Below are 20,819 nucleotides of genomic sequence, written 5' to 3' on the forward strand. Positions count from 1 at the left end.
TGCTCAACAGCTTCCACAGCTCAAGCTATATTGAAAAGAATGTTTATACGCTGTAATAAATTGTTTTTCTTTTAATAAGTAAAAGTATTTTATCACTATTTTACGAGATCTTCAAAGGCTGGGTAAACCTTGATGTACACAAGGAAATCCCAAACAGGACAGCCATGCATAACTTTTATGCTCCTTTCAAAATATCTATATTTCACAGACTGCTTAGAGGAATTAAAAGGTTACTCAGTGAGGAACTAACTCTTGATCCAGTTCTCATTTGACATGCTTAATTGAATTATCATAGCTCCTCTGATCTAATGTCAATACAGAAAGTTACTCTCCGGAACTCGGCGAGCAGCCTGCCAGTCACCTGTTTGCTGCTGTCAAACTCTGGAACAAGTGTCAACAAAGTAGCTGGCTCTTACTTGCGTTACTCTCAGTCAATTGAATTTGTTTTGAGACAACAACATCCCAACGGGCTGCAATAAGGGACCATCACCAGGAACCACACTAAAGCAAAGCTAACAACAGCACATAGTGAGAAAAAAGCAGCACGTGCAGACTCACGTTCCACACTAAGCTTGGCTTGCGTGCGATCATGGAGCGTCTCGCAGCTGTACATGCCCTGGTCTGAAGGGGCGAGCTTGTGGATTGTGAGAGAACGTTTTTGGCCGTTTTGCTTCAGGGCTGAACTTGGGTCCTGGATGTATAGCCACTCCTTGTCTCATCCACTGAACCTCCCCACTCTCATGGCTGACCTCCACCTCCAGTGTGGCATCTCCGTAGTCTTCTGCCACCACTTGCTCCATGCTTTTTGTGAAAACCACCTGTGCCTCTGAATAAAGATTGGGGTGAATCGTAAATTTTCTCATGGCAGCTCTAAATATCAAAGCCAATGAGACGGACAATATTTCATCTGCTTGGCCCAAGATGGCTCGTCATTCCACACTGCAATGTGCCGTAGTAGAAACACTTGTCTCTGTCAGTTAAGAGTGGAATTCTAACTGGAGAAGCTGTTAAGCACAAGCCATCATGAGCACCTTTTCAACAATTCAGACATGTCTAAAGGCAACATGTTGACATGGCATTAAAGACCTCTACCGTCTCTTAAAGAAAATACCACTCTACTCCCGTTGCAGTATTAAATTTGACAAAGAGTCAACAGTGAGAAACATATATTATTTTCCAATATTCATGTGATCTGAATAATATATTTAATTTTGTTTATTCCAATTGTCCAATTGTTTGCACCAAGCATGAGTTCAGTTCATGTGATTTCTAAGCAAACCATACTCTACCAACATGGAGAAAAAATCACAGACTTTATCTTACCTTGGACATGAAAGACAGCTCTGGAAATCACACCTTCAGCTTCAGCGGTTAGCTTGCAGCTATCTGAGACCTGGCAGTTTCTGATATGTAGCATATGGCATAATCCTTTACGTGAAACGTGGAACTTTTCATTTGATGAAATTGGATGGCCATTTTTAAACCAAGCCAACTTTGCATCCTCTGGAGAGACTACGCACTTGAATGTGGCATCTTCTCCTTCCATGACGGTAATGTTGTGTAGCTCCGCAATAAACTCCACAATGCGAGGAACTTAAGACAAGAAGATAAGGTCATTGGCACTAAAGAAAGACTAAAGCAACTTCTAAGTTCAAGCTAAGCATTATGTTAACATAGAATTCACACCACCTTGCTTGACAAAGTGATTGTTCAAATTTTACTTACTGTTGACCGCTACATTAGCTGATGTCCTTTCATCTTTGGATTCACAAGCATATTCTCCTGCATCATCTTCTGATACATCGTGTATTGTAAGGCTTCTCACTCGACCCTCTGCCCTGATTGTAAAATGTCTATTTGGCACAATCTCCTGGTGGTCCTTCAGCCACTGAACATCTCCTTTTGACTTATACAGTTCACACTTCAAAACCACGTTGCAACCTTTGAGTCCCAGTACATTTTCCAGTGGTTTGGAGAATTTCACCTTCATTGCTGATTTAAAAACAGTATAGTTTCAATACAGACCACAAAGTTAGTAGTATAAAGAGATGATATCACTGTGAGAAGAAAACGTTTCGTTTTGAAATTATCTTTCATCTTGATTACAGGCTTTGAAATTCTGGTAAGTCTGAGCACTTTTCGGAGACATTGGAGACTTTCAATTTACTCTTAATTTATCTAGGAGATATAATTGGCATTACCTTTAACATTGAGACTGAAGTGCATCTCATCAGATCCTACATGACATGTGTACCCTCCACTGTCACATCTTTTGAGTGGGTTAATGGTGAGGTAATAGATTTTTCCATCACTTGTGGTGTGGAACCGATCACCAGTGATTGGATCAGGGCCTTTCTGCCATTTTACAGGGGCATTGACTCTGTTAACAGTGGCGCTTAGTGTTACACTGTCTTCTTCATAGGCTGAAATGTTTGTTCGATCATCTTTTTTGATGAATTGGAATGGTGGTTCTATAAAAAAGAATGATGAATTCAGCAGTTAAAATTGATCTACAATCTTTTAATGAATCTATGTGTTTTCTTATGTATTTATTTATCGCTGTACTACTGGTACATTTACCTTGAACCGATACCATAGTTATCATTTTGTCATCAATGGCATCAAAGAGATACTGTCCAGAGTCAGAGGTCTGAAGATCTGATATCACAAGCTTCCACATTGTGTCTCTGTTTTCAAACCGCGTGCGAGAATCCTCGTGTATTAAATCTCCATTGCAGTACCACTGAACTGTAGCATTTGCTCGAGATACTTCACACTGCAGAATAAGGTCATCACCTGTGTTTAAAGTCTGGTGTTCTGGCTTTTCTGAATTCCCAACAATGAACACTGGAGCCTCTGAACAAAAAGAATAGGATTACAGTTTGTATAATAAGTATGTGCATTTACATTTATGGATTTCAAACGATGATGCTTTCATTCAAATGACATTTGCATCGAAACCATGGTCTTGGTGTTGCTAGTGCCTGAGTAACAGGAATGCACATTATTCAGGGTTTGTTTTTTGAATTTACCTTCTACAGTAACACTAAAGACGACATTATCATCCTCTGTGTCACAAACATACTCCCCCGAGTCCTTAAACTCAGCGCTGAGGACAATCAAAGATCTGAATGTGCCTTCTGCTTCACAAATGAAATGATCATTTCCCTCAATTTTCTCATTGTCTTTGAGCCAAGTGACCATGCCGTTCGCTTTTGAGATCTCACACTTCAACACAATAGCATCCGATACTAGAAAATTCTGTGTTGTCTTGATGTCAGCCTTTCGTACAATTTTCAGAGGTGGATCTGAAAGGTAAAGTGTAAAATCTTTTCCATCTGTTTGTGTATTCAACAAACCATGTTTTATCTCATATCACCTCATTTTACCTTTGATCTTCACAAGGAAGTCCATTACATCATCCCTGGCATCACAGACATATTGGCCCGCATCTTCTAACGCTGCTGAGTGAATGATCAATTGTCGACTTGCGCCATCTTCTGTGATAGTTACATTGCTGTTCTCCTCAATCTCTTCTCCGTCCTTTTTCCAGCTAACTTCAGCATTCGATCGAGACACATCACACTCAAGCACCACAGTGTCTCCAACCAGATTCTCTACTCCATAGGCCATTTTCCTCGGACGAATAAATCTAACTGGAGGTTCTACATGAAAACATTTTTTATCAAAATGATGAAACAACACTTTTAATTTATGAATGATTAAATAAAGGATCTTGTTACGGACCTGCAATGTTGACAAAGAAGGTGACTGAGTCATCAGCTGTGTCACAAACATATTCTGCAGAGTCTTTGACGGTAGGTTTCGGAATAATAAGTCTTCTGTAGACTCCATCAATCTCCAGGATTAAGCTGTTGCTCTCCTCCACTTCGAGTCCATCCCGATACCAGCGCACGGCAGCATTGGGTCTGGAGATTTCACAGCTCAGCACCATCCTTTCTGATGTCTGTTGGCAAAGTTCCATTTGGGACTGGCTTGGAGAAACTATGCTTACCGGCGGTTCTTTTGGGACACATACCACAAAACCGGAAAGAAAAGTGGAAAAGTGTTGTAGAGTTATAAAAGAAAGCATTCTTGAATATTTCATTTTCATGGTCCTATTGTGCACACATTTTTATATATTTTTACCAGATTTTTCTTTTGGGTGGTCTTTCCTTATATCAGTTTTTTACCACTAATGTTTTATTTCTTTTTGACCTCTGACTGTTTTAAATGAAAAAAGATGTAATAAACTAGGATACAACTCCCGTAACTTGGGATATAATACAAATGATATAGTTTTATAGAGAATTATATCTTTTGTATAGTATTGCATTCTCACATACTCTTAATTATGTTAAATGCCATACCTTTTATGGTTAGATTGAAGAATATTGAATCATCAGCTGTATCGCACACATATTCTCCAGAGTCCTCAATACCACTGCGCAGAATTTTCAGTCGTCTGTACGGACCCTCAGTCTTTAACTTAATGTTTTCACTCTCCTGCAGTTTTTGTCCATCTTTGTTCCATGTCACTTTTCCATTTGGTCGTGAAAGTTCACAGCTGAGGACGATTTCCTCAGGAACATGACGATCAAGGTGGACGTCTTCCTTGGGATATACAATCATCACTGGAGGTTCTTTAAAGCAAGCAAATGAAAATAGTTATGCAACGGTATTTTTTCTCTCTATTGTAAGTCTGACTATAGGCACATTTATATAAAAATGTATACAGTATGTATAGACGTTTAGATGTGTTAGACTTACCTCTTACGTTAACCTTAAATATTAAGGCATTATCTCCAGCACGACAGGTGTATGTACCAGAATTTGAGAGCTGAGCTGATTGGAGGATCAGCCTTCGTACAACATTTTCTGTCTCTATAAGGACATTGTCGCTCGACTTTATCTCTACTCCATCCTTGTACCATTGTACAGCAGCGTCTGATTTAGATACCTCACAGCAAAGGAGAAGATTGTCTTGTTCCACAATATTTCTATGCAAATCGTCTTCTGAGATATATGCAAATGTCACAGGAGGTTCTGCAATGAGAGGGGAAATGATGTCAGTTCTTTGTTATGCATGTCTAGCTTTATCACGTAGGTATGATTTGTTAAACATGCATTTCAAGCACTGCTGATGATAGCTGTTGCAGCACTGAAGAACTCTGCCTCCGCTCTAAAAGCCAAATGGAAACAAAGAAGCTTTATGAGAATGAAGTGCTGTTAAGTACAGAGGTAATGGTTATATTGCATGCTGCTCCAGCTAAAATGGTTTCTTTCAAATGAAAGAGAACCAAGATGCTGGGTAAATGGCATCTAAAGATAGCAATGTTGTTTGAAAATAAAAAAAATGAACTTGAAGCTGAAAAAAAGCAGTTGTTCCGCATTAGGGAAAATGGTTAAAGAGGCGATAAAAGCAGCGGAATGGATTTGTCGAGAGGTGGAGCATAATGCGTTCAAGCCAATGTTCAAACTGACAAAAGTCTCTACAAAGTGACGTATTTGTTAGTTATGTAATCAAATGTTTTTCGGAAAAGCTTTGTATGTCACCTTTAACGTCCACAAAAAATTCGCTGATATCATCAGCTGTATTACAACTGTAAAACCCAGAATGGGATAAGTTTGCTGATTGGATAACCAGGGCCCGTGTGGTGCGCTCTGATTGGATGTAAACACCAGGTTGAGGGAGGAGCTGTGATCCATCCTTGTACCATTGGACCAGGGCTGAAGGATCAGAAATCTCACATTGGAGAGTGACTGGGCAGCCTGCTTCAACATACTTGTTCTTCTCAGTCTCAGGAACAGCTGAGAACATCGCTGGTGGAACTAAGAGCATTTTTGTTCAGTAAAAAAATAATAATAGAAAAAATGATAGAATTACCCAAAAAATAGGAAAAGTAATGAAATTCAATTTGTTGTTTTACTGTTGTAAGATAATTTGTTGATTCTCTCAATTATCTTTAGCATGTTTACTCAGCTTCTCTAAATATGGTTACATTGTTGCTACTGAATAGTAATGAAACCTAATCATTTAAATGTCAACTAGTTTGGAGCTTTTAATGAAACGTTTTTAGAGTTTAATAAAATGGAGGTTTCATTATTTGGTTATGAAAGCTTGTTTTGTCAAAATAAAAAGGGCAAACCGCATGTAGTGGATGAAGCGTTATTTGACACTTTGTTAGTGGTTTTGAGAAAAAGTACGTAGACTCAAAATCACCTGCAACATCCACCTTGAATGCTATGCGATCATCCACAGCCTCACAGCTGTATATGCCTGAGTGTTTGGGCTCAGCTGATTGGATGAGCATTTTCCTCATAGTGCCCTCTGATTGGATGTCAAGTCCAGTTTGTTGTTGGAGTTGGACTCCATCTTTGAACCAACAAACTTGGGAAGTTGCGTCTGAGATTTCACACTGGAGTATAATTGGACATCCTGCTTCAATGAACTTGTTCCTTGCGATTTCTGGGAGTTCTGAGAACCTAACAGGGGGAGCTATGAAAATTTTGAAAATTTAGCAGATTTTTTGCAATTGGATTTGTGTAAGAAAAGTACAAATCAGGCAAACTCCACTACAAAGTTAGTTAGAGGTTATGTCCAATTGTCAAAATGGGTGGTAAAAGATGTTAGAGAAGATTGTTACTGGGAGGGAGATTAGAAAGGGCCATCAAACAAATACACCGCAGGTTACCATGTCTATACTATGTCTTTTTTGTGGTACTGTTAAGAAAATCACCTTGAACGTGCACCTTGAATGATATGGTATCACCTGGAACGTGACATGTGTAGTGGCCCGTATCAGACTGCTTTGCAGATTGAACAGTTAGTTGCCTCATATTTCCATCTCTTTGAAAATCAAGATCAGAGTTTGGAGACAGTTCTGTACCATCTTTGCACCAGAAAACCTGAGCATTGTCATCTGAGAGCTCACATTTCAGAACAATTGGTGAGCCTACTTCAATGGACTTGCTCTTTTCCACTTCTGAGACTGGTATAAACTTCAATGGTGGAGCTACAAAATTATTAATGGCATGGAGAAAAAATGGCATAAATTAGTGAACCTAAACAAAATGACCAGTTAACATGCCAAGGATCATAACATTTGCCTCCTGCTTCTCAGTAACCACAGTATATGGTTGAGAAGGAGATAGCCTGCCTTGATTTTCACAAATGTTGAAAAAGCATCGAATCACCTTTGATTTCCACATGGAATGTGATGCTATCATTGTTTGTCTGGCAACTGTATGTTCCGCCGTGACATAATTCAGCAGCTTCCACAGAGAGGGTTCTTGCTGCTCCATCAAACAAAGTGATCATGCCATCTTGAGGCAGCACCTCATTACCATCTTTGTACCACCAGACTTGTGCACCAGGGTCTGAGACCTCACATTGCAGTATAAAGGGTCTTCCAGTCTCGGTGCATTTGCTCCGTTGAACCTCAGGGACACTGGAGAACTTCACTGATGGAGCTACAGACAATTTTGTACAGACATATTTACTTATAGAACATACGTAAAACATATCAAGAGTTCACCAAAATATTGATTCTTTATGAATCTATTTTGATTGGAAATGCCGTCAAGTACAGAACATACTAACGATTAACTGAAATTATGAATAAAATTGAAATGCAAACATAAAAATGTAAGATGAAAAATTAGTAACGCAAGAGTAACCGACAAAGAACATTTAAAAGTCACAAAGTACATTAAAAACAAGACAAAACGTACAGGACAACAGACTTCAAGAAGACAAATCCAATGAAAATGAATGCTACTTCTGTATGTGTCAGTCCTTTGCCTTTGAACATTGTTAGACGTGGGATTGTCATATTATATTACGTTAAAATAATCGTTTCTAAATAGTTATCTGAACAATATGAATCATTATAACACTAGAAATGCCAATACAGTTTCCTGCTGAAAAAACACTTCAAACTTTGTTAAGGCTTATCGTCTAGCTAATGTTAATTGAAGTTGCTCTAAGTATTTTGCTGTGTTAGTTTTAGCTTTTCAGTAACGGAGCTATAACAATGACAACCTCTTATCGATGATAACAGGTTGTAACTTTACTTAAATGTTCACCAATTTATTACTTCGGCATTTCTTGACAACACAGTTAGTGACCATTGGATGATTTAAGTGGTTAGTGTGGTAATCAGATGGATTGAGCTGGCGTAGATGACGTAGATGAATCACCTGGTTGGTCCACTGCACAGCGGGCTGTGACATCATCCATCTCACAAGCATGTAGTCCAGAGTGAGATGGTTCAGCTGATTTGACAGCAAGAGCTGTGAAAGTCTCCTCAGATTTCTGTACAATGTCATGTTGGAAGAGTTCCTCACTCTTTTTGTACCAGCTTACCTCTCCCATTGTGCTTGATAGCTCGGGTTGTGGATAATTAGCTATATCTTTTTCATCAATTGACTTGCTCCACTCGATCTCATGGATAGTAGAACTTTGCAGCGATGTAGCTAAGGGGTTTAATTTGAAATGTTTTAATGTAAGCAGTTGGTTTGAACGACACAGAAACTCAATATAAATGTTTTTTTTTGACTAGCATGTAACATGCATGACAGATCAATTATTTGTTTCTTTGCTACATTTGTTTCTTTGCTTTGTTCATTTAATGTATGATTTTAGTTTGATCTTGTTTTAAAACGAATGACTGGAACTGTTAATGTAGCAGTGTGGATGTAAACTAGTTTTAAATCACCTTTGACATCCACCTTAAATATTATGTCATCATCCATTGTCTTGTTGTCATATACCCCTGGCCCTGAATGACCAAAGTCTGGAACAGTCAATTTTTGCGTGCCATCCTCAGATTCAATCTCACGTCCTTTTTCAATGTACAATTGTGTTTCTTCCTTCGATGGAGAATCAAGTATACTGACTCTCCAGTCAACTGGAGAGTGACCTTCGGTCGGTCTGACCACTTTAGTATTAAATGGTTGTGTAAATACATCTTCTTTGTGACCAGGTTCTTCAGGTTGAGGAGACAAGTCATCTATCAAGAGTGTAAGTGTGAATGAATTGAATCGTCTTGGGTACAGAACACATACAGAAGCCAAAAGCCAGACTGAGTTAGTTGCTTGTATGTTTGCTTATGCTGTGTTAGAAGTACAGTCTTGAGTCACCTTTTTCTTCCTCTTGATATACAATGGATTGATCCTTTGTATCAGTCATTGAAACTTGTTCAAATGTCGCACTGAGACACATCTCTGATGACTGGATCAGATCTTTCTCTTTGGGATTATGGAATATTATATTTGTCCGATCTTGTTTGCCAGATATAGATTTGTCTTGGGTCATTTGTTTAGAGATCTCAGTTAGCTGTACACTGGAACGGACTGCATCAATGGTCAAGTTCTCATCCATTTTACAAATTGGTGTAGAGTTCATCCTCGACGCTAGGAATGTTTCAAGTTATATGAAAAGAGACATATATTACTATTCTGGCACATAATGTAGTATAATTTATGAATTTGGCTGTGCTGTGTCTGTATCTCTACAATGTGATATAGGTTATACATTTTTATAGTTTTGACCAAATTTTCATCGTTTTATCTAGTGAGGTTTGACATAACATGAGATGAAGATCTTGGTTAGATTATCATTTGGTCATGGTTTTAAATTCTGGAATTTTAGCTACTTTGCTTATACAGAATATGTTGAGCTTTAAAGTCATGGAAGTTGGATGTTCGTTGATTCAATAAATTGATTAAAATGGAGAGGGATGATGTTAAATGGTTGTTAGGTGATAAATGTTGTCAAAAGCATATTTTGCTCTCATCATTTTTCAAGAATGATGGAGCTAACCATTTAAATCACCTTCAACATCCACCTTAAAAGCTAAGACATCACAATCCACAGGACTCTCATGATTTTTCAGGTGGCTTGAGCCTTCAGCATGAGAAGCGGAAATATTCCTCTGTTTCATTGGTTGTAGCTGTTGTTCCTCATCCATAAATCTGTATGTTGTCGGAATGGAGACTGTTGTGTCCCTCTCAGTTTCAGATTTTTTCCCACTTCTTCCATCTGCAAGCTTTTTGTTCTGTGGTTCACATCTGATATCGTCCTTGTGTTCCGATCCTGAATATCTCAGAAACTCTTCTACGATAGGTTCATAGAAAGAAAAGTTGAAGTACTTTTCTGTTTTCTTAGTCAGCAAGTTTTAAAGATGTGATTGCTTGGTTAATCTCAAGATATTGACCCATAAGACAGGAGGCAAAATGTAAGAGTGGTGAATAAATCACACAGTGGTCTAAAAACAAGTCAAACAGTGGTTAAAACAAATACAAAAACACAACGTGATTACGCAAGAAGTCAGATCATCATTGGGTGGTCTAACATTTCGATCACTCTACCATTCATCCTGTCAACAGTTCAGTCAGTACAATACTGATGATGATTCTGAAAAGCACATGGACAAGATGATTTAAGCGGATGGTTGTTTAAATTATACGCTTAAATGGAATGCGCTTCAATGAAGAAATGAAGATTTGTAAGTCAATAAAATGAGTGTTAGTGTGGAAGAAGGGTTTCCAGACCAACGTGATGTTGGATAAAGACATGATAGAGGGGATTAGTTTTAACTGGGGATGGTAATTCAAGATGCAGGGGAACCAGCTTCTTTAAGAAGAGCCATCTGATCAGTTAAAACCACCCTTGTTAGTGGCACCGAGGCACTAGGTTAAATTTGCTTGGGTTGAATTAGGATTATATCACCTTTTATATCCACAGTGCATGGGGCTTCATAGGTCTCACCACTGTACACCTCATAGTGAGACAGTTCTGCTGTTAGGAAAGCCACAAAGAAAACAATAACTAACTTGCTTAAGCCATAGCAATGCTCCTAATTCAGTATGGCTAGAAATAACTGGCAAACCACCTTTGTCCATTTCAAACTGGCTGAGAACATCTGATGCCTTTGGGCTGTTTACTTCATTAAGAGATATCTCTGGTGACTTGGAAATTTGCTTTCCTTTGGATGCATCTGAGCAAACTACTGGTTCACTTTCAGTTGCATTCTGAGGAAGTATGACACTCTCCTTATATCTTGCCTGGTGGACGTACGGAGTGGAATCTGAAATCTCACAATGTAGTGCAACAGATTCCGTTTCTTCAGTGCACTTGGTCTTCTCATCCTCGGGAACCACCAGAAATGTCTTTGCTGGCACTACAGATGACCATTGACAGAGGAATGCTTTATTCAGTATAACTAAGAAAGACAATTATGGCCTTTGAAGGTTGGGACATATATAACATTACAAACATACATTTGAAGCAAATGTTTAAAAGCTACAGAGAGCATACAGTTGTTAGTTGCCACACAAAAAACGAATAATAGATTAAAAGCAAATATTTGAAAGTCACCTTGGTCTTGCACATTAAACTGGATGACTTCACCCGTTCTCACAGAGTCGTACAATCCAGAGCTAGAGGGCTGTGCTGTCTTGACAGCTAACGTCCTCCTGGTACACTCCGATTTGATATAAGGCAGACTTTTTGAGACAAACTCAACACCATCCTTGTAACAACACTCCTTGGCACGTAGATCTGAGACCTCACATTGTAAATCAGTGGAGTAGTCTGCTTCAACCAGCTGATTCTTCACAGTCTCTGGTAAGGCTGAGAACATCACTGGTGGGTCTAAAGGTGATCCTTAGCATTTATTAAACAATACACATGAAATTAGCATCCTTTATTAATAAGATATCTAGACCGTGAAATCAAGTGATTGCTCAGATCATTTGCCAAGAAGAAAGTTAAACAAAGTAATGCAAACATGTAATATCTGTATCAAATTACTGCCCACAGGACGGATGCAATAGTGAGGCATGTGCAAAACAGCAGGGCTCAGAGACGTGGACATCACAAAAAGCCATTTGTTAGTACGCATCTAGTTTATCAACCATGTTACTTGATGTACTAGTATTAGAGTAAAGTGACAAATCACCTTTGATATCCACCGTGAACTGGACACAATCATCAGGTGTTTCACAACGGTACAATCCAGAATGACTGGGCTCAGCTGACCTCACTGTCAGTGTCCTTACATCACCTTCAGACTGAATTTCCAAACCAGGCTCTGGCCGAAGCTGAAAATTATTCTGGAACCAGCAGACATGGACTGTAGGGTCTGAGACCTTACAACAGAGTTCAAAGCAGCCACCGGCTTCCGCGCATACATTCCTCTCAGCTTCTGGAACAGCTGAAAACCTCACTGGTGCAGGTACAGATGACGATTCTGATCAGAATCATCAAGAATAATAAGAGAAAGACTTATTGCATTAAGATAACATTTAACAACTGAAGGACAACATAACGGAAAAGATAAGCCATCATTTTAAAGCTAAACCTTAAAATATAGAAAGGTATTTTGCACCAATTGTTAAAACGTTTCTGAAGAATGTCACAAAAGAGCAATACAAAAAAGCTATTGTTTTTAGTGGCATAATTGCAAGAGGACATCAAGTTAGTTTGTAAGTCAGAAAAAAGATGCTAAAATCACCTTTGACGTCCACATGAAAATCCATGACATCATCCTTTGTTCTGCATGTGTACACACCGGCATGAGACAGCTGTGCTGAATGAATACTGAGCGTTCTCATGCCCCCATCTGATCTGAAGTCTACTTCAGGTTCTACGAGGAGCTGATCCCTGTCTTTATACCAGTGGACCTGTGCAGTCAAGTCTGTTACCTCACACTGCAGAACAATGGGGCAGCCTGGTTCGACACACTTTCTTCGCTTTACATCGGGGAAAGCTGAGAACCTCACAGGACGGGCTATGGATATTTTAGAGCGTTTTAAGTCTCTATGTCTTCAATGTTTATGATACCTTAAACATATATATACTCAAATCTAAATCACCTTTAACCTCCACATTGAAATGGATGGCATCACCCCTTGTCTTGCAGCTGTAAGCCCCTGAGTGGTAAAATTCAGCTGATTGGACAGTCAGGTCCCTCTTTGTGCCTTTGGATTTGATCTCTAGTCCGTTTTGTGACAGGAGTTTTGCCCCGTCTTTGTACCAGGATACCTGGGCGAGTGGATCTGAGAGCTCACATTGAAGTGCCATTGTTGATCCTACTTCAAAGGACTTGTTCCTCTCAACATCTGGCAGCACTGAGAACCTCACTGGTGGGGCTATATGTGTTTATATTCAATATTTGTTCAATTTAGGATACACCTTGAAGTAGGTTAACGCCTTTGTTTGTAATACTCAAGAATACAAGGAAATTTCAATCACTTACCCTCAACCTCAACATTAAACCGGATGACATCATCAATTGCGTCGCAGCTGTAAACTCCCGAGTGTGAGAAATCAGCTGATTGGATGACAATCCTTCTCATGGTTCCTTCTGACTGAATCTGAAGACCTTCTATTGAATGAAGTTCAACACCATTCTTATACCACCGAACTGGGGACTCGGGGTCTGACAGCTCACAGTAGAGCACAATTGGGTTGCCAACCTCCACAAATTTGTTTCGATCCATTTCAGAAAGTGGAGTGAATTTTACCAATGGAGCTGATTGAGAAGAATATACATGCCAGCATCACAAGAAGTGTTAAAATCCTCATGAACACATCTCAGCCTATGACAATACTAAGACTAAACTAAGTGTTTACCTTGTATGTAGAGTGCAGCTGAATCCCGAATTCCATAGGCAATGAATGTGATCTCCGCTCCATTGTCTGCGTCCTGTACCCCACGGATGCGTATTGACTGGTGTGTACGTGAACGCCTTATGGAGAAACGTTCATCGTCTTGAAGCTGGTTTCCATTAAGAAACCAAGTGCCTATAACTGAAGCAGAGAGCTCAATGGAAAAGCAAGCGTCCTGGCCTTCTGGCACTAGAGCATCTTGTAGAGGTGCTTGAATTCTGGCAACTGGAACTAGATCAGTTAAAATTAGATTTGTTAGGGATTTTTTGATGTGCATATAATGGACAGCTTCATTGAAGTGATGACCCTTATAAAGGAAAAAGCACTTACCAAGGTGAGCTGACCGAGGGAACTCTACATTTCCACTCCTTCCATATTTATTGAGGCTGCATATGCGAAATCTGTAGTCTGCTTCGCATGGAACGCTGTCTCCTAGAATTTCCACTGAAGTTGCGGAGTCAGTGGTTAAGCATTGCAGCCACTCCTGTGAGCCTACCTCTTGTCTCTCAATGATGTACCCTGAAGGTGGATTCTTTCGAGAATCTTGTGCTGGGAACCATGAAAGGAGAGCTGCATTTGCTCGTTCGGTGTTTATCTGAACCCCAATTGGGCAACTTGGTGGACAGTGTCTTGCCGCTGAAATTAGTACAGGGGAAACGGTGGTGAGAAAGAAACACATTAAGTGATTCTGCTATTAAAATGTGTATATATTAAAAAATCAAAATGTTCTAACCTTTCACCCTTAGCTGAGATGATGTCTTTGATCTACCCACATAGAAAGTGACCAGACCAGAATCTGATGGTGTGGTGTTGACAAAGACCAAAATGTGTGTTCTTCCAAAGGATTTGAGAATGGTCTGATGGGTCTCCCTCAACTCAGTTCCATCTTTGTACCAATGAATGTCCATTTCCTCTTCTTCAACCTCCACGCAGAATGCAGCATTTTCCCCTTCCAGAACATCAACTTTTCGTGGCAGCTTTCTCACAATCGTGCCTACGGAAATAAAAGGTAAATTTTAATTAGTGGCAAATGCTAATTTAGTGCAAAGTAAATCAAACTACGCTATTGGTTACAGTTACTTAACTCAAAAACTGACTTGAAAACCAAAAATAATAACTGCTAAAATGCTTTTCCAGACACATAATGGCATGTTAATATAACATCCAGCCCTTTACCTTTTACTGCCACCTCAGCAATGCTTCTGCCCCCATCAGCCATCTCACAGAGATATATGCCATCATCATCAACTCCAATGTCGCGAATTGTGAGTCGGCGCTTTGTCCCCCACTCCTCCATCCCATATTTGGCTCCTGGCTGTAACCTCCTGTCTTCAAGATACCATGTGATTGGAATAGAGTCCTCAGGAACTTCACACTCGAGAACAGCTAAGTCTCTCTCCCACACTTGCAGGTCATTCAGCGGTTGCTTAAATCGCACAGGTGGCTCTGTTGTAACATGAAAAAACAGAAGTTCTCTTGAATTATTTGTGTCAATGGATATAGCTGAAATGTCTTCAAAACAAGATTTGCAAAATAGATTATCTGTATTCAACCAGGTCTAATAAAAAGACAAGGACATGATCTGTTTTGGATCCAGATCCCCAGCAAGGGATGCTGGCGCCAACTATAGAAATGTCATTAACTTTATCACATTACTGAAGTCAATGCAGTTTAATGCATTGACAAATATTTTTTTTTAAGTATGTGCTTTCTGATAACATTTAGTTTACTCTCGCTGATGCAGGATTATCTTTAAAATGGTTTGTATCACATCTCTGTGATATAATATTCCAATGCAAAGCAATCAGGTTTGCCTGTTCAATAGTCCACGTGAGAAACATGAGCTTGCCTCAAAGATTTCCATCACATATGTGGGCCTCAGGCCTGGCAAAGCCTAAGTGACTTAGGGACTGGATGGAATCTACTTCATGTTAATGAGTTTGGCCTGGTCAGGTAATTTTAATGCTCCCTTGATGCATTTCTTACAAATGAATCATCATTAAAGTTACTGTTGATTAGGGAACCAAATGCTTGACACAGCAGAGACCAACTGGATATTCAATCGCATAAGGCATATAAATGTATGAGAAAATGTTTTTGCATGTACTAGTGGGTGAAACAGATTCTTTATTTGCCCCATGCATACCTGTTTCTTCACAGATTAGGAATTTAATTTGGTGATTCTTACCTTTCACAATAAGGTGTACAGCGCTCAGAGTTTGTCCTGCAGTGTTTGAAGCAGAACAGACGTAAACTCCATTGTCTTTTTGCTTGCAGTAGAGAACTTTAAGTGTAAAGTAGCCCTCCCTATCTTCATACAGCAGATACCGTCTCCCCGATAAGATCAGTCTCCCATCTTTCCTCCATAATATTTCTGGTTTGGGCTTTCCTGTTACAAAGCAACGAAACTTGGCATGTTTCCCTTCAGTCACCGCAAACATTTTTACTTTGGCTATGTTTGGCAGTGGGTCATCTTTCAGCCTGGTTGCAACCTGCCTTCCACTTCTCTGTTTTCCCTGATGTGCTTTCCAGTGGCCATTCGTATAACCGTTACGGTTACCTTCATCCTCATGTCCCGGTCCGGCATCCACCAACAGCACAGCCCCTGCTAAACTCTCTCCATATTCGTTGCGGGCTTTACACGTGTACACCCCTCCATCTGGCGCTCTTGTCTTAAAAATCTTTAGCTGGAACCATCCTCCATCTTGATAGCTGACACTAAAATGTGTGCTCTCAAAGATCTCATTCAACTTTTTGCCGTCTTTCTCCCACATCACTTCTGGTCGGGGGTTCCCCCACAACTTGCAGGAGAACATGGCGTCTTCTCCTCGTCCAACCCTGGTCGAGAGAGGTTTGATGAGAAAGCGAGGTTTGTTTTCCTCCCGCATTTCCAGCTCCTGCGCCTCGCCTTCTACTTTCAAAGTTGCTGCTGCGTAAGTCTCTCCAATGCAGTTTTTGGCCTTACAGATGTATTGTCCGCTGTCTTCTATTGTCACTGAGGTTATAATAAGGTTGTAGACATTGCCATCCTCAAACACCCGGTATCTGCCTTCCGGATGGATTTTCTCATTGTTACGTTCCCATATGACTGCAGGTCTGGGGTCTCCACCAATCTGGCATTTTAGTACTGCGTCTGTACTGCTCTGTACGACCACGGGACGAGGGTAGGCCAGAAACCGCGGAGCTCCACCAAAAACATCCATCCCTGCTTACTTGCCAACCACCACTCAGATTGACAGGCCACAGGCATTCAGTCTTTCTTATTCTGGTATAATATTACTGTCCAGCCCTTAATCAAGCGAGTCTCTAAATCGTACAGGAAAAAGTAGTTAATTTATAGCGTACAATAACCAGCATTTTTGTCATCAATCATTGTAAGCACAAAACACATTTGGGGTTCTGTTGATAATTAAAAACAAATTCTTCTATTCTGATATACCGTTGATGTCCATCCGAAACCTCTGGTGTCAAAATTTGCTGTTTTTCAGGAAATGTAAAAACTTTTAACTTTAATAATAACTTTTTAATAAATTTTATTGGATATTTGCAAATGTAAAGGGTGCCAAAATTATTTATGGCAAAAAAATATAATCATGAGATATGAAATATGAAATATGGACAGCACAGTAGCGATATGATGGAATACATAAACTAAAGCCCCCTTTTTTTTATATGCAACACCTTTAGCAACCTTTATATCAGCCTGCTCGTTGACTCTGGGATTCAACATCGTCATCATTTGCATTAGTAATATAAGGATATTCAAGAATTTCTTGGTATAAGGTCCAAGTCAGAGAACCGTTGGTTAAATTTTGATTTTTTTAAACAGCAAATGGAAATACAATAATATTGCTTCTACTAAGTATGGCAAAATGACAAACACTTTATGCCCCCTTTTTTCCAAATCCACAAATACATACAGAATGATCGAAAACTACTTGTTGTTTTTCATTCATTGGTATGTGTTCTGGTAGGATTTGATAGTGTAGGCTTTCCCTGGAGTAAAGCGCATTACATTTCACCAGGATACTTAATGCCCCGGACCTTCTTAGATATATGCCTTGTGTGAGAGGAACCCAAGCCAACCGTCTAGATGAACAGTCTTTAAGTCCTACTGCAACTTCAACCACAACACACAACTAACACAGCTGGTGCTGTATTTCAATGGGAAAGTGCTTATATATAGTATGCACTAAATAAAGACCTGTGAGGGGGCATGTGTCAGGTATCACAAAGCGCACGAGTACACACATACAACAAGGGTCTCTCACACTCACACCCCACGGGGACCTCTTAGTCAAAATATGCAATGCCCCTCTCACACCCCTTTTAGCAAAAGCATTGACGTATCAAGATGTTAAATGTCATTGTCGAAATTAGTTTGTTTGTCGTTTGTTTAAAAAAAAAACACACTTGTGAACTCTTTAGTGCCGTCTTTCTCCCAAAATAGTGTTAAAACTGTCTAACCTCTGTTGCATATAAAGTCTAGAGCATCATATGATTTTTATGTGGGCCTTCTCAAATTTAACCATGCTGCCAGTTTGGGTTCTTGGATGCACTAGCGGTTGTTAATGTGTGGAGGCTGGTTTATCTGTTTAAGGATGGCACAACACATGAATCGCCAATCCCGGGCATCTATGTCGCACAGCTGTCTCCTTAAGAAAGACGATCCGGGCTTCTTCATAATCATAAACTTTCACTAGCTACAGAGTTGTTTGCACTACACTACAGTACAAACAAGACAACAAACATGCCGTTTATTAAACACAACCACACCTATGCGCGACAACTAGTTGAAAAGCTTGTCACATCAATTCCGTGTTCTCTCAAACTAAGAATATAACTGTTCAAATGTAGTTGTTGCTAATGCAGTCGACATCCATGCAAACCTAATAGGAAGAAGATATCCCAGCTACTAGTAAAGGCATAAAGAATAAAACATACAGAAAACATACAGAAAATGATGTTGGTGGATTTTTCCCCGGAGGTTTAAGAGGAGATTAACCCTCATGTTTGTATTCCTAATTTAATTAGATTGACCTTTGGCCTCAGTGAAGCTTCACTTTGTAACACAAACACAACGTACCTCTCTTCAGTCCTCAGAGACGACTTGCAATGTACATTCCGTGGCGCCGGGATTCTCCTACTTCACTGGCCCCGCTTCCAGCTGTAGTTTTTCTCAGAGTAATCCTTTCCACTTGGATAAGGTTTTTAAAATCCACATTAAGAACTATTCTGTGTCACCTGCCCATTTTGGCGAGGTTTTCACCCGCCCCTTTTTAAGTAGGTTTTTAGCCTTATCACACTGCCTTCTTTTAAACGCTCCAGCGGTCCCACAATCACTGTGGCGTTTAGTCCTGAGACACCCTGAGTGTCATTGTTCGTAGAAGACCGTTAAATGCTTTTGCAGCTGCTGCTGTCCCCTAAAAATACTGGCTGCCTCGATGACAGCAGTGGAGATAAGTCAGGCTCTCCATTCACTTGCTTGCAGTGGCTAAAGATAGTCTGGATGGCTCGGCCTGAGCAGATTGCTTCACATACTTGAAACCTTGCTATAAAACCTAAGGAGAAGGATTGCGGCAATCTGGCCTCCTTAAACGTTCGGAATTTGAGCCTTTGAACATTTAAAACTGGTTGTTTACGCATTCACTCAAAGGCATTGAGAGACTGCGGAACGTTTCTGGTAATGGTTATAATTTTTGGGGGTCTGTCATCAACACAAATCCCATAGTAGAGGTGTGGCGTTACAATTTACACGTCCCCATGAGTTTTGTTGGTTTAATCTACATCTGCTATCTTTTTATCTACGTTCAAGTGTACTTCTACAAAGTGAACTTTTGACACATGCATTTGAAAAGTAAAATGTTTTTTTATTTATATTTATGAAATATTGTTTTTATGGATATTTATTATTAGAGCAAACGGATGTTTGTCCAACCAAAAGCACTCTAGAATAAAAATGTTTTTCAATCACTGGCAACCAACCAGCAAGTAGCAAATTGTAAATTATGGCGGTGATACATTGCTTTTTCAAAAGTCTCTTTTTTTAATGAAAAGTACGTTAAAACAAGGATAAAGATTTGAGAAGCGACTTGTTCTTTAAAGTATGCTGATCATCCCTTCTCAACAAACAAACCAAAAAAAGCATGTTTCATTGTCATCACTACTGAATGACTATGACAAAAGGTGATTTTGGAACGATACTGAAGCAAAGTTATTATTTTAAATCACTGTCAGGGACCACACTGTTTTCGTGTGATCGTCAGCTGCAGAAATATCTAAAAACAAAGCATTTGAAGAGCAGATCCTGAATGGCGTGCGCGCACGTGTGATGTGGCTTACGAATGTGTGAGGATGAACACAGAGAGCAGTGACCTCTCAGCTGTTTAGAGGCTCACGTCTCACAGGCTCAACGCAGTCTCCTCTGATTTCAGCCATTGGAAGTAATCTGATCGTACCTTGAACCCTGAAACCAACGTCCTGGCAATGAAACGGTTTGTACAAGCCACTTTGTGAAAACCTGCAGGGATTAGCGGTCCTCTTTTTGAAACTTCTAAATTCCTCCAGCTGCTACAGAAGATATTAACAAGTGTATGCATGCTTGATGTGTTGCAACTTGTTGCAAATAAGAACTTTGCAAAAGGAATAAACAACACTCTAATAGAAGTTTTTGTTTAAGCAGAATTTCACTATGTTTGCCTGGATTTAAGACTGCACAAAATATTTTATTAAGATAATAAAAATATAAATTTTGAGAGTTTTACCAGAGTAAAATCGTATCGGTCGCTATGATACCTCAACATGTGTTAACAATCCAAATGGTGTCAAGAGATTTCATAGAGCAGGCACAATTTCACAAGTGAGGTGAGGTTACTTAAATATAAAATCATTTGACCATGGTGTTTAAAAAACTTACTGAATTTCTTTGGATGATTAAAGGGATAAAATGAGAATTGTGTCATCCTTTATATTCCTTTATGTCCTAAAGAAAAAAAGGAGTCATACAGGTTGGGTGAACTATACTTTTGGCATTATAGGGGCAATTCACAAAAAAAACTAATGTCATTTACTCACCCTTGAGTTTTACCAAATCTGTATAAATTTCTTTGTTCTGATAGAAAGATATTTGGTAGAATGATTG

General features: G+C 39.5%; 1 protein-coding gene across 1 annotated transcript in view; it reads right to left on the reverse strand.

Annotated features, from left to right (window-relative positions):
* The window catches only part of obsl1b (obscurin like cytoskeletal adaptor 1b), a 33,593-nt gene extending 14,550 nt beyond the window's left edge, over window positions 1-19,043 (reverse strand). The window contains 28 exon segments of the mRNA XM_056754730.1: window positions 559-676; window positions 678-826; window positions 1,324-1,593; window positions 1,726-1,992; window positions 2,202-2,471; window positions 2,581-2,856; window positions 3,033-3,308; window positions 3,390-3,665; window positions 3,748-4,023; window positions 4,371-4,643; window positions 4,771-5,046; window positions 5,557-5,832; window positions 6,224-6,499; window positions 6,741-7,016; window positions 7,198-7,473; window positions 10,736-10,804; window positions 10,899-11,186; window positions 11,384-11,671; window positions 11,967-12,257; window positions 12,522-12,797; window positions 12,883-13,158; window positions 13,266-13,541; window positions 13,643-13,909; window positions 14,009-14,314; window positions 14,412-14,672; window positions 14,855-15,124; window positions 15,867-16,984; window positions 18,765-19,043. Coding sequence (XP_056610708.1) covers window positions 559-676; window positions 678-826; window positions 1,324-1,593; window positions 1,726-1,992; window positions 2,202-2,471; window positions 2,581-2,856; window positions 3,033-3,308; window positions 3,390-3,665; window positions 3,748-4,023; window positions 4,371-4,643; window positions 4,771-5,046; window positions 5,557-5,832; window positions 6,224-6,499; window positions 6,741-7,016; window positions 7,198-7,473; window positions 10,736-10,804; window positions 10,899-11,186; window positions 11,384-11,671; window positions 11,967-12,257; window positions 12,522-12,797; window positions 12,883-13,158; window positions 13,266-13,541; window positions 13,643-13,909; window positions 14,009-14,314; window positions 14,412-14,672; window positions 14,855-15,124; window positions 15,867-16,881 — 7,714 coding nt within the window. The 5' untranslated portion in view covers window positions 16,882-16,984; window positions 18,765-19,043.
* Between the last annotated feature and the right edge of the window lie 1,776 nt (window positions 19,044-20,819).

Source organism: Triplophysa dalaica, chromosome 8 (genome assembly GCF_015846415.1).
Source record: "Triplophysa dalaica isolate WHDGS20190420 chromosome 8, ASM1584641v1, whole genome shotgun sequence".
NCBI classification, from domain to species: Eukaryota; Metazoa; Chordata; class Actinopteri; order Cypriniformes; family Nemacheilidae; genus Triplophysa; species Triplophysa dalaica.